The sequence below is a fragment of the Bombina bombina genome, chromosome 8 (assembly GCF_027579735.1).
Source record: "Bombina bombina isolate aBomBom1 chromosome 8, aBomBom1.pri, whole genome shotgun sequence".
Lineage (NCBI taxonomy): Eukaryota > Metazoa > Chordata > Amphibia > Anura > Bombinatoridae > Bombina > Bombina bombina.
In genome coordinates this window covers 229,458,468-229,472,355 of record NC_069506.1, presented here as the reverse complement: position 1 = coordinate 229,472,355, position 13,888 = coordinate 229,458,468, and the positions used below count along the sequence as shown (strand labels likewise).

Genomic DNA, 13,888 nt, shown 5'->3' with positions numbered 1-13,888 from the left:
ATTGGAATATGAACTATTGATATTTTCATATCGGGTTAGTGCAAATGAGAATATGCAATTGGCTTTTCGCGAGATTGGGTTTTTTCCACTTTTTTTTCTCAGCTGACTACTATGGGGGAATACGTGAAAGCGCACAAAATATTTTTACTTTGGCTTTTTGTGCTCATTGAGTTAGCGCACAAACGAAAACAGTTTACTTTCAACATATAGGGGCATATTTATGATTGTGCAAGCGGACATGATCCGATATAGCGCCTCATGTCCGCTGCACATCGATAAATGCTGACAGCATACACTCTCAGCATTTATCATTGCACCAGCAGTTCTTGTGAACTGCTGGTGCAATTCCGCCCCCTGCAGATTTGCGGCCAATCAGCAGCTAGCTGATTGGGGGTGTCAATCAACCCGATCGTATTCGATCGGGTTGATTTCTGGCGATTTCTGTCCTCTGCCTCAGAGCAGGTGGACAGGTTATGGAGCAGCGGTCTTTAGACACGGGGCAGCAAGCTCCATATGGAGCTTGATAAATATGCCCCATAGTACGAGTGCAACCCGACGAGCACAAAAAGCTTACTTATAGCAACATTAAAGCTCAAGCATGAGCGTTAATTAGCGCTCCACTTGTAATCTGGACCAATATTTGTTAAGTAAAATAAAATAAGCATGTCAGTTTGTATATAATATCACCTACAATAGGATTTATATAATTCTTCCAATTTATTGCTGCGTTTGTTCCTCACAACAAAACAAATTCTGACTGCAAGAAGTAGAATTACAATTACTTTATAATTACAAGTTATTCATGTAGTCTTGCAATAACTTAACATACCAGCAAAGTACGGAAACGTTCAGAATCGATTAATATCTTGTATAATGCAATTGTTGTTTAATGGCCAAACTCGCTCCATAACTTGCCTTATTTGGACTTGTTATTAGAGGGGACAAACTTGCCACTTTCCTTTTGTTATCAAAACTTCCATTGTTTTGCAGTATCTAATTGCATCACCTTTGCTGAGGGTAATAACTGACAGATATGTGGTAGGGTTAGGTTTGTGAAGTCTGGAGTGTGCACCTTTAGTTCTCAGAATTGGAAAACTCACTTTTAGAATTAAATTATAGCAAAAAAGAGCAAAATAAATAACATTAGTATAATGCATTTTTTTCTACACATAATTAAACATTTTATAATTCAATCTTAAATGCCTAGATTTAGAGTTCTGCGTTAGCCGTCAAAACCAGCGTTAGGGGGTCCTAACACTGTTTTTTACTGCCCGCTGGTATTTAGAGTCAGTCAGGAAAGGGTCTAACGCTCACTTTCCAGCCGCGACTTTTCCATACCGCAGATCCCCCTACGCCAATTGCGTAGCCTATCTTTTCAATGGGATCTTCCTAACGCCGGTATTTAGAGTCTTGGCTGAAGTGAGCGTTAGAAATCTAACGACAAAACTCCAGCCGCAGAGAAATGCCAGGAGTTAAGAGCTTTCTGGGCTAACGCCGGTTCATAAAGCTCTTAACTACTGTGCTCTAAAGTATACTAACAGCCATAAACTACCTATGTACCCCTAAACCGAGGTCCCCCCACATCGCCGCCACTCTAATAAATGTTTTTAACCCCTAATCTGCCGACTGCACACCGCCGCCACCTACGTTATCCCTATGTACCCCTAATCTGCTGCCCCTAACATCGCCGACACCTACATAATATTTATTGCCCCCTAATCTGCCCCCCCCAACGTCACCGCTAGCGGCGAGGTTCGGTCGGCAGATTAGGGGTTAATACTTGAAGTTAGGTGTCGGCGATGTTAGGGAGGGCAGATTAGGGGTTAATACTATTTATTATAGGGTTTTTGAGGCGGGAGTGAGGCGGATTAGGGGTTAATACATTTATTATAGTAGCGGTGAGGTCCGGTCGGAAGATTAGGGGTTAATAATTGTAGGTAGGTGGCGGCGACGTTGGGGCAGATTAGGGGTTAATAAATATAATATAGCTATAATGTAGGTTGCGGCGATGTACGGAGCGGCAGATTAGGGGTTAAAAATAATATGCAGGGGTCAGCGATAGCGGGGGCGGCAGATTAGGGGTTAATAAGTGTAAGGTTAGGGGTGTTTAGACTCGGGGTTCATGTTAGGGTGTTAGGTGCAGACATAGGAAGTGTTTCCCCATAGGAAACAATGGGGCTGCTTTAGGAGCTGAACGCTGCTTTTTTTGCAGGGTTTTTTTCAGCTCAAACTGCCCCATTGTTTCCTATGGGGGAATCGTGCACCAGCACGTTTTTGAAGCTGGCCGCATCCGTAAGCAGAGCTGGTATTTAGAGTTGCAGTGGTGGTAAATTATGCTCTACGCTCCCTTTTTGGAGCTTAACGCAGCCCTTCTGTGAACTCTAAATACCAGCGGTATTTAAAAGGTGCGGGGGGAAAAAAACACGCATAGCTAACGCACCCCTTTGGCCGCAGAACTCTAAATCTAGCCGTTAGTGTTTAATTTCCATTCAACTATACTGGCCCTTTAAGTATAGCCACAAATTGCAACAATATGTTATACCCATAGACCCACAAACATTTCTAATAATATCTTAAATGACCTGTTATATTTAAGTTATAGGAAGTGCTTGCATAATATACATAATAAATAAAAGAGGAATCTTAAAAAGATCAGTAGTATATATATTGAAGGATCAGTAATGCACTACTGAGTACATTGAGTGAGCCAATGACAAGTGGCATATTTGTGCAGCCACCAATGAGCAGCTAGCACCCAGTAGTGCATTGCAGCTAAATTTGCAGTATTTATCTGTATATTTTGTACTTACAATGCTTTTTTAATGCAGGAGAGAGTGAAATAGTCAGTTATTTATAAACATAAGCTAATCTATTATTATTAATAATAATAATAATAATCATTATCATTATTATTTTGCATGTGTCTAATATAGATAGTTTGCTCAAAATGGAGCAATCAATTACGAGTGGCTCGCTAACTGTTGTGCGAGCATCAGAAGTAACGGGCGTACTACGAGTTGAAAGTAAAGGTGTTCGCTTGAGCGTAATCAAATTTAATGCGTGTCAGGATAGCGCAACTTCAGAGCTCTGCTTAACAGTTACACGAGTCAAAAAAGTGGCACAAAAAACATCAAAAATACATTTAAAAGTACATTCGTTATAACACTATGGTATAACAGAATGTAGTATAAACAAATTTTAGCACTTCCCTTCAGGTATTCGCTGCCAGCTCCGGCTTTCCCAAACCGTTTAAATGGAAATGTATGTAGCAAACTTTGGCAGCACTGTACCACTTTAAGGGACTTGAAACTGTCCAAGTCCTCGGCAGATAAGATTCTTCAAATTTTGATCACCTCAAAAACAAAAGCTCACAATGGTGCAGAACTTCCCAGACAATTTGGTGGCACAAATTCAGAGTATTAGTAAAAAAAATTGCCTTTATTTAAAATCCACAGGACGTCATCAAATTCGGCTTCAGAAAATTTATTAAAATAAGCTCATCGCGTTTCGGCTATTGCAATAGCCTTTTTCAAGAACACAATAAAAATAGTGTGCAGAACAAGCTGTAACTCATTATAAAACTGTCTGATAAAAAATATTCAATAAAAATATTGCATGGTTCAAAGTTATGAAGTCTCAGGTGTAAGAAAAATAAAATCATGCAAAGGACTTTTAGCAGAGATACAGACATATACATGTCTAAATATGTATATAAATATATATATATATATGTGTGTTTGTACATATGTATTTATTTGTTTTACTGTATATTTACTGTATATATTTCACATTCCAATGTTCTTCACGTGTTTTGCGCATCAGGTTTTGCAATTTAGATTTTAACGAGGTCAGGTTAGCGCACATGAAGACTCAGTGGCCTATTTATCAAAGGTCTTGCGGACCTGATCCGACAGTGCGGATCAGGTCCACAAGACCTCGCTGAATGCGGAGAGCAATACGCTCTCCGTATTCAGCATTGCAACGCTGTCCCCTGCAGACTCGCGGCCAATGGGCCGCCAGCAGGGGGGTGTCAATCAACCTGATCGTACTCGATCGGGTTGATTTCCGGCGATTCCTGTCCGCCTCATCAGAGCAGGTGGACAGGGCTATGAAGCAGCGGTCTTTAGACCGCTGCTTCATAACTGCTGTTTCTGGCGAGTCTTCAGACTCACCAGAAACACGCACCCACAAGCTCCATTCGGAGCTTGATAAATGGGCCCCTAAGTATTCTTAAGGTGCCTTATTGAAATATTACATATACAATATTAAAAAAAATATATATAAATTATGAAAAATTATTAAACATACTGTAAAATAGATATATTCTACAGATTACTTTGAATATTCTATAGTATGTTTAATCATTTTTAATAATTTATATTAGTTTTTTTAATATTTTATTTGAAATATTACAATAACACGCTTTAGGAATACTACGTTTTGATGTGCGCTAACCTGACCGTGTTTAAATCTAAATTGCGAAACACTATGGGGGGTAGTTATCAACGTGTCTACTTTCCTGCCTTCGCCGGCCCAATACGCCCGCCTAAGCTCGCCTACCTTCGCCGCCGCGGACCTGAAAAAATACGCCTAAGTTATCAAAAAAAGCTGTCAAAAAGCCGCGGGGCGATGAGCAGCGGACTGTGAGAGTTATCACTCATCCGATCTCGCTACTCTTCGGCTGTTTGACAGCTTTCTTGCTAGCCTGTCACTAAGCAACCACACTAAACTACACTGTTCTATCCCCTATACCGGCGCCCCCGGAGCCCCCCGCAACTAAATAAAGTTACTAACCCCTAAACCGCCGCTCCTAGACCCTGCCGCAAGTCTTATAAATGTATTAACCCCTAAACCGCCGCTCCCGGACACCGCCGCAAGTCTTATAAATGTATTAACCCCTAAACCACCGCTCCCGGACACCGCTGCCACCTACATTATACCTAGTAACCCCTATCCTGCCCCCCTATACCGCCGCCCCCTGTAATAAAGTTATTAACCCCTATTCTGCTGATCCCACACCTCTCCGCAAATAAAAAAATAGTTTAACCCCTAAACCGCCGCTCCCTGAACCCGCCGCAACCTATATTAAATTTATTAACCCCTATCCTGCCCCCCCTACACCGTCGGCACCTATAATAAATGTATTAACCCCTATCCTGCCCCCCCCTACACCGTCGGCACCTATAATAAATTTATTAACCCCTATCCTGCCCCCCACTACGCCGCCGCCACTGTAATAAAATTATTAACCCCTAAACCTAAGTCTAACACTAACCCTAACACCCCCCTAACTTAAATATTAATTAAATACATCTAAATAATATTTATATTATTAACTAAGTTAATCCTATTTAAAACTAAATACTTACCTATAAAATAAACTCTAATATAGCTACAATATAAATAATAATTATATTGTAGCTATCTTAGGATTTATTTTTATTTTACAGGTACCTTTCAATTTATTTTAACTAGGTACAATAGCTATTAAATAGTTATTAACTATTTAATAGCTTAACTAGCTAAAATAAAGAGAAATTTACCTGTAAAATAAAAACTAACCTAAGTTACAATTACACCTAACACTACACTATACTTAAATAAATTATTCCTATTTAAAACTAAATACTTACCTGTAAAATAAACCCTAAGATAGCTACAATATAAATAATAATTATATTGTAGCTATCTTAGGATTTATATTTATTTTAAAGGTAACTTTGTATTTATTTTAGCTAGTTAGAATAGTTATTAAATAGTTATTAACTATTTAATAACTACCTAGCTAAAAGAAATACAAAATTACCTGTAAAATAAATCCTAACCTATGTTACAATTAAACCTAATACTACACTATCATTAAATTAATTAAATAAACTACCTACAAATAACTACAATTAAATACAATTACATAAACTAACTAAAGTACAAAAAATAAAAAAAGCTAAGTTACAAAAAATAAAAAAATAAGTTACAAACATTTTAAAAAATATTACAACAATTTTAAGCTACTTACACCTAATCTAAGCCCCCTAATAAAATAACAAACCCCCCCAAAATAAAAAAATGCCCTACCCTATTCTAAATTAAATAAAGTTCAAAGCTCTTTTACCTTACCAGCCCTTAAAAGGGCCATTTGTGGGGGCATGCCCCAAAAAGTTCAGCTCTTTTGCCTGTAAAAGAAAAATACAACCCCCCCAACATTAAAACCCACCACCCACATACCCCTAATCTAACCCAAACCCCCCTTACAAAAACCTAACACTAATCCCCTGAAGATCATCCTACCTTGAGTCGTCTTCACTCAGCCGAGCAGCGATGGAACCGAAGTGGACATCCGGAGCGGAAGAAGTTAATCCTCCAAGCGGCGCTGAAGAAATCTTCCATCCGATGAAGTCATCATCCAGGCGGCGCTGAAGAAGTCTTCGATCCGGGCGATGTCATCTTCCAAGAGGCGCTGAAGAGGTCTTCTATCCTTGCGATGACATCTTCCAAGCCGGGTCTTGAATCTTCCTCCCGCCGGCGCGGAACCTCCTTCTTCACCGACGGACTACGATGAATGAAGGCTCCTTTAAGGGACATCATCCAAGATGGCGTCCCTTCAATTCCGATTGGCTGATAGGATTCTATCAGCCAATCGGAATTAAGGTAGGAAAAATCTGATTGGCTGATGGAATCAGCCAATCAGATTCAAGTTCAATCCGATTGGCTGATCCAATCAGCCAATCAGATTGAGCTCGCATTCTATTGGCTGATCGGAACAGCCAATAGAATGCAAGCTCAATCTGATTGGCTGATTGGATCAGCCAATCGGATTTTAATAATTAATAATTTTATTACAGTGGCGGCGGCGTAGTGGGGGGCAGGATAGGGGTTAATAAATGTATTATAGGTGGCGACGGTGTAGGGGGGGCAGATTAGGGGTTAATAAATTTATTATAGGTGGCGACGGTGTAGGGGGGGCAGGATAGGGGTTAATACATTTAATATAGGTTGCGGCGGGTTCAGGGAGCGGCGGTTTAGGGGTTAATACATTTATTATAGTTGCGGTGGGCTCTGGGAGCGGCGGTTTAGGGGTTAATACATTTATTATAGTTGCGGCGTGGTCAGGGAGCCGCGGTTTAGGGGTTAATATGTATAGAGTAGCTTGCGGTGGGCTCCGGGAGCGGCGGTTTAGGGGGTAATAACTTTATTTAGTTGCGGCGGTGTAAGGGGGCAGATTAGGGGTGTTTAGACTCGGGGAACATGTTAGGGTGTTAGGTGTAGACAGCTCCCATAGGAATGAATGGGATGTCTGTCAGCAGCGAACTTGTACTTTCGCTATGGTCAGACTCCCAGGTACGCTGGGCCGTAAAAGTGCCGAGCGTACCTGCTAGTTTTTTGATAACTAGCAAAAGTAGTGAGAATGTGCCGCACTTGTGTGCAGAACATCTGGAGTGACGTAAGAATCGATCTGTGTCGGACTGAGTCCGGCGGATCGAAGCTTACGTCACAAAATTCTACTTTTGCCGGTCTCAAGCCTTTGATAACTAAGGCGAATCAGCCTCGCCACAAATACGCTGCGGAATTCCAGCGTATTTGAGGTTGACGGCTTGATAACTAGGCCCCTTAGTGCAAACCACATGTTTTACATTCCTATGTTCTTCACATAGAAAATAATTTACTTTTTTTTATTAAACATATATTTTTATTTATATTTGATACTGTTCATGTAAAATACATATCTATACCTATATATCTATAGGAATAGATATATAGGTATATATATATATATATATATATATATTTAAGAATAAATAGAACATATTATGCTATGTGAAGAACATTGGAATGTGAAATAATATTTCATCTTTGGTTTAGCGCTCTTTAGCATAGGATATACGCGGTTGGTTAGTGAGCAAGTATGGGGGTTAAGTTTAGGTTAGGAGAAGAAGTTAACACGGTTTGTGACACATTTTTTTCACGCATTGGGTTTATGGTCATTTGAAAACCTTTGCTTTAAACTTGTAATTCGAACATAACCTAATGTGCGCAAAAAACCTCTGTGTAGCTGAGCTTACAGGTGAGCGGGAGCACTAATTTGCACTCCATTTGTAATCTTGCCAATAGTAAAAATAGAAATAAAAATACCAAAAATTACCAAAAAACAATGGCAAAGCCATGCATGTCTGTTATTTCTGAACAGTAGAGAAGCTTTTACAACCATCTGAGTTATGACTGCACATGTGGGGGTAGATTTATCATGCAGTGTATGCTATCACTAAGTTAAGAAGCAACGGTCGGGATGATTGACACCCAGTCAATGTGCAGGGGGCGGCATTGCACAAGCATTTTACCAGAAATGCTTGTGCAATGATAAATTCCGACAGCGTATGCTGTCAGCATTATTTTTATTATTATTATCATCAGGTATTTGTCGAGTGCTAACAGGTTCTACAGCGCTATGAACATAGGTGGTAAATAAAAACAATTACAGGGATCAAATGGGTAGAGGGTCCTGCCAAGAGTTGCACTGTTGTAGTCGGCTCTTATGAAGGTGGGCTACAAACACCTAGGTTTATAGGCTTACATGCTATGGGGTTTAAGGGGATAGCAATGAAGATAGGAAAGTTAGTGTAGGTGGTATGCGTCCCTGAATAGTAAAGTCTTCAGGGAGCACTTGAAGCTGTTAAAACTAGGGGAGAGTCTTGTGGAGCGAGGCAGAGAGTTCCATAAAATGGAAGCCAGACTGGAGAAATCTTGTAAACGGAATGTGAGGAGGTAACAAGAGAGGAGGAGAGTAGGAGATCATGAGCAGAGCGAAGGGGTCGGGAGGGAGAGTATCTGAAGACAAGGTCTGAGATGTAGGGGAGAAGCAATGCAATTGAGGGCTTTATAAGTCAGAGTGAGAATTTTGTGTTTAATCCTGGAGGCAAGAGGAAGCCAGTGAAGGGATTGGCAGAGAGGTGCGGCAGATGAAGAGCGACATGTAAGGAAGCATTTATCGATGTTGGGCGGACATGATCCGCTACAGTGGATCATGTCCGCCCGACATTTTGTAAATCTACCCCATAGTATGTAAATAATTTCAGTAAAAAACCCAAAGTTTGTGAAAAAGTTAATGATTTTTTTTTTATATGATCGTATCTGGAGGACAAATGGTGGCATGAAATATACCAAAATGGGCCTAGATCAATACCTTAGGTTGTTTACCTTAAAATATATATAATTTTGTTGCTCAGATTTGAGAATTTGGGAAGTTCTGCAATACTAAATAAGCTTTATCCCATTTTTTTGTATATCTGCATTTTAGACATTGCTGCAGTTTAAATTGATCAAAAATAAGTTAAATATATATAACATTTGGTTTTAGCTGACTCAGAGGATGCCAATGAACACATTTTATGACCCCCCCCCCCTATAGTTAGAAGGCTACAGGCTTTTTTGGAATGTGATACTCTTTTTTTTTTTTTTTTAGTAATTGTGCAATAATTTCTTAATTCTGTGAATAAACAGCTAGTTGAAACTGTCATCCATTGAAAGCTCCTTTTTATACCAAAAAATATATAGTTTTCAAGAACAAAGGCTCTATTTCTGTTTAAACTGAGATATAGCAAAATGCTACAAATTCATATACAGGTATACCCCGCTCATACAGCGGGTTAGGGACCGGAGCCCCGCTGTAAAGTGAAAACCGCCTTAAAGTGAAACAAGGCAGTTTTAGCTTTCTTTTCAGTGTTTAAAATCTTAAAAACATGTTTGAACTAACATATATTAGGGGTGCAATAGTACTAAGTTTAGTTTAACACTAGCACAGCAAGTATTCAATTAGTATTCAATAAATACTGTACCTGTAAAATAGTGACAATTACTGTAGTACAATTTGCCAGACGATAGCACTGAGACACAGATTGCACTACAATGCAGTTAACAGAGTGAACTAAGCATAGCAAAATGGTGCCAGTCACTTTTCTCGCAATCTCACAATGATTTACAGCACAGTTTCAAAATCCTTGGAGGTTGAACTTCAGCTCCACAAAGCGCTGTATTAGTGAATGTAAAGCGCTGTAAAGTGAAGCGCTGTAAAGTGAGGTATACCTGTACATATATATGAAAATGTGTTATGATTATTATTATCATTTATTTGTATAGTGCCACAAAATTCCGTAGCACTGAATAGTTCACACCTCAGTAACTGTCAATTACAACTACTTACCAAATTCCAAAGCACAGTGAAATGTGTGTATCCATTGAAAAGTTATACAGATTTTAATATAATGGATTCACATACACTTCTTGTTGAACTTAAATTACTATTGAATATCTATTATGTGATAAAGAATACAAATAGTTGTCCTAGGGTTATGTACAGAAAAGCAAAGAACTCCGGTGAGAATTTTTTTTTTCAATTTCTATCTTATAATAATGAGTTGATTCACAGAACTGTGCACTGCAACTATTCTTATGGTATGAGCCCCATGGGATAAAATAGTTATCCCAGATCTGTTAAATATCGGCAACTGTGTCATAGAAGATACATTTTATTGGAAACTGTACAATAAAAGAGATACATGATACTTATACATGCTGCATGGTTTCCCTGCATTCCCAGAAATCTGTACACATGTATAATTGATGTAATGTGCTATCATCCCAGGAATACGTACAGGTGACGTGATAAATGTGGTGCACTATGTTCCCAAGAGACGGTACACATACAATATTATATTATGTTCACAGGAAACTGTACGTTTACTGTATGTGTGTTACACTGTATTCCCAGGAAACTGGTAGTATACTTGATGATATATGTGAAACACTGTATTTACTGGAGACTATACAAATACTATATGATATATGTAAAACACTGTATTCACAGGAAACTGTACACATACAGTATTACATATGTGATACACTGTATTCACAGGAAACTGTACACATACAGTATTACATATGTGATACACTGTATTCACAGAAAACTGTACACATACCTTATAATAAATGTGATACACTGTAGTCACAGGAAACTGTACATATACATTATTACATATGTGATACACTGTATTCACAGAAAACTGTACACATACCTTATAATAAATGTGATACACTGTAGTCACAGGAAACTGTACATATACATTATTACATATGTGATACACTGTATTCACAGAAAACTGTACACATACCTTATAATAAATGTGATACACTGTAGTCACAGGAAACTGTACATATACATTATTACATATGTGATACACTGTATTCACAGAAAACTGTACACATACCTTATAATAAATGTGATACACTGTAGTCACAGGAAACTGTACATATACATTATTACATATGTGATACACTGTATTCCCACAAAACTGTACACATACCGTAGGATATATGTAATACACTGTATTACAGATTAAACTGTAAACATACCATATGATATATGTGATCCAGGGAAACTGTATGTATACAGTATTGTATATGCAATACACTTTATTCAGAGTAAACTGTACACATACCGTATGATATATGTGATACACTATATTCCCAGGTAACTGATACCATATGATAACTGTAATACACACAGTAAACTGCATCCCACATCATGTGCAATAAGTGCGATTCACTGTAGTAACAGGAAAAGGTGCATTCCATGCGAAAAGCAAAAAGCAAAGTCCAAAAGGATTCACACTCTCACCATATATACAACTGCCAAGGTGTCAAGAACAAGCATAATCTACAATATAATAACAGAATCCACACTCACTGGTCCTTGTGGAGAAAAGCAAGTATTTACTGGAGGCATTTTGGGGACAGAATACCCCTTTCTCAGACTAAATACATAATATAATAGAGTTATTTTGGACCCAAAAAGAATAAAATAATTTGTCACATAGAGGTTGACTCACCCTGTGAAATGTTGAGGCACATAAATAAAAGTTTCCAGACTTTCCCCATCTTCTCTGTACACAACTAAGCCCAAGGCTTCTCTCCCCCCATCCACGGTTGGAAGGTCTTTGGGGGGAGACGTTTTGTCACTCTTTTCTTAGTTGAGTTACTGTTTTAGGACAGGACGACACATATCTTGAAACAGGTTTGGTGAAAAATAAAAGACACTCCCCATGCACACTACTGAAATGTCTATATATTCCACTCCCTTCTGAAAGTATGCTGAAGAAATTTTGGATTTATTGCTTTGATCATAACTTTAAATGTCAAGCAAGGGATAGATGCACCAAACAAATTACCCAATATCTGTAATGTTCAGTTATTGGGGCAATATCTACTTTTCTGGAAAAGTAATTCATACAGAAGGGAAATCAAAATAGGGATAAAAACATCCATATTCATATCATGATTAGACCACTTTTTACCGGGATGACCCTACAAGTGGTAACATGGAAGCAGTTATTTTAATCTGTTTCAGTAATTTTTCTGTGCTGTAATAGATAATGTACAGTAGTCAATAAAATGCATTTGTGAAACTGAAATCTCTTTGAAAAGACATTGCTATGCGAAAAATATGGATTTCAAATAGATTTGTAACCACCACTCATTACATCAGCTCCATTATAATCAATAGAGCCATGTATATCTTGCAACCATGAACTTAATCCTGCATAAAACACCTTTCACTATCAAGGATACCGCCATCGAAAAACCGCCTTTATAGTATCCGTAAACAAATTAATTCACTTTAAAAAATGCCCTCTACAAAACATTGAATTCTAACTTATGCACAAAAGTTTAAGTGAAATAAAAGAAATATAAAAGAGAGATAAACTCTTCAGCTTTGAAACAGCGAGACTCAAACGCCAAGATACTTTTCAAGGGCAATAGAGTTCTAAGCCTATCTGCCCAGCCTTTACTATGGGGAGAGTGTAGGCATGAAGGGGTTAATAGCACTCAGCCTCTGGTTCGCTTACACCTTTACCTCTACAAGGACCTAAATAGACACAAAATTAACCCCCAAATCCTGCCTACACCACCCCAGATTAACAATGCTGCCACCACTGAGAGTTTTGAATAAGGGTGTCTTGGAAACCCAATAGCTCACATGACTAACAATTAGGTAACGTTACTTTAAACTTGTCTCAACAGAGTAAAAATTCAGATATTAGAGCCCAAAGACAGAATTAGATTATTTATATGTTTAATAATAAAATACAGGTTATACAGTGCCAAATTACAAAAACAGAAGACATACAAAAGAACAAGAATAAATTCAGATACACGGCTAGATTACGAGTTGTGCGTTAGGCTTAAAAAGCAGCGTTGGCCGGTCCCAGCGCTGCTTTTTAACGCCCGCTGGCATTACGAGTCTTGAAATGACAGGCTCACCGCTCACTTTTTTGGCCAGACTCGGAAATACCGCAAATCCACTTACGTCAATTGCGTATCCTATATTTTCAATGGGACTTGCATAGCGCCGGTATTATGAGTCTGACCAAAAGTGAGCGGTAGACCCTCTCCTGTCAAGCCTGGTACCACATTTTAAAGTCAGTAGTTAAGAGTTTTACATTACAGCGCCGTAGCATAAAACTCTTAACTAAAGTGCTAAAAAGTACACTAACACCCATAAACTACCTATTAACCCCTAAACCGAGGCCCCCCCACATAGCAAACACTAAAATAAATATTTTAACCCCTAATATGCCGAACCGGACATCGCCGCCACTATAATAAATATATTAACCCCTAAACCGCCGCAAACACTAGTTAAATATTATTAACCCCTAATCTGCCATCCCTAACATCACCAACACCTACCTACATTTATTAACCCCTAATCTGCCGCCCAAAATGTTGCCACCACTATATTAAATGTACTAACCCCTAAACCTAAGTCTAACCCTAACCCCCCCTAACAAATATAATTACAATAAATCTAAATAAAATTACTACAATTACCTAAATA

At 38.5% G+C, this 13,888-nt stretch overlaps 1 protein-coding gene across 2 annotated transcripts in view; it reads right to left on the bottom strand.

Moving 5' to 3' along the window:
* The window catches only part of LOC128639061 (urokinase plasminogen activator surface receptor-like), a 133,332-nt gene extending 121,260 nt beyond the window's left edge, over positions 1-12,072 (bottom strand). For both annotated transcript variants that reach the window (XM_053691204.1, XM_053691205.1), the window contains exon 1: positions 11,880-12,072. In XM_053691204.1, coding sequence (XP_053547179.1) covers positions 11,880-11,928 — 49 coding nt within the window. In that variant the 5' untranslated portion in view covers positions 11,929-12,072. The remainder of the gene's footprint in view (positions 1-11,879) is intronic.
* Between the last annotated feature and the right edge of the window lie 1,816 nt (positions 12,073-13,888).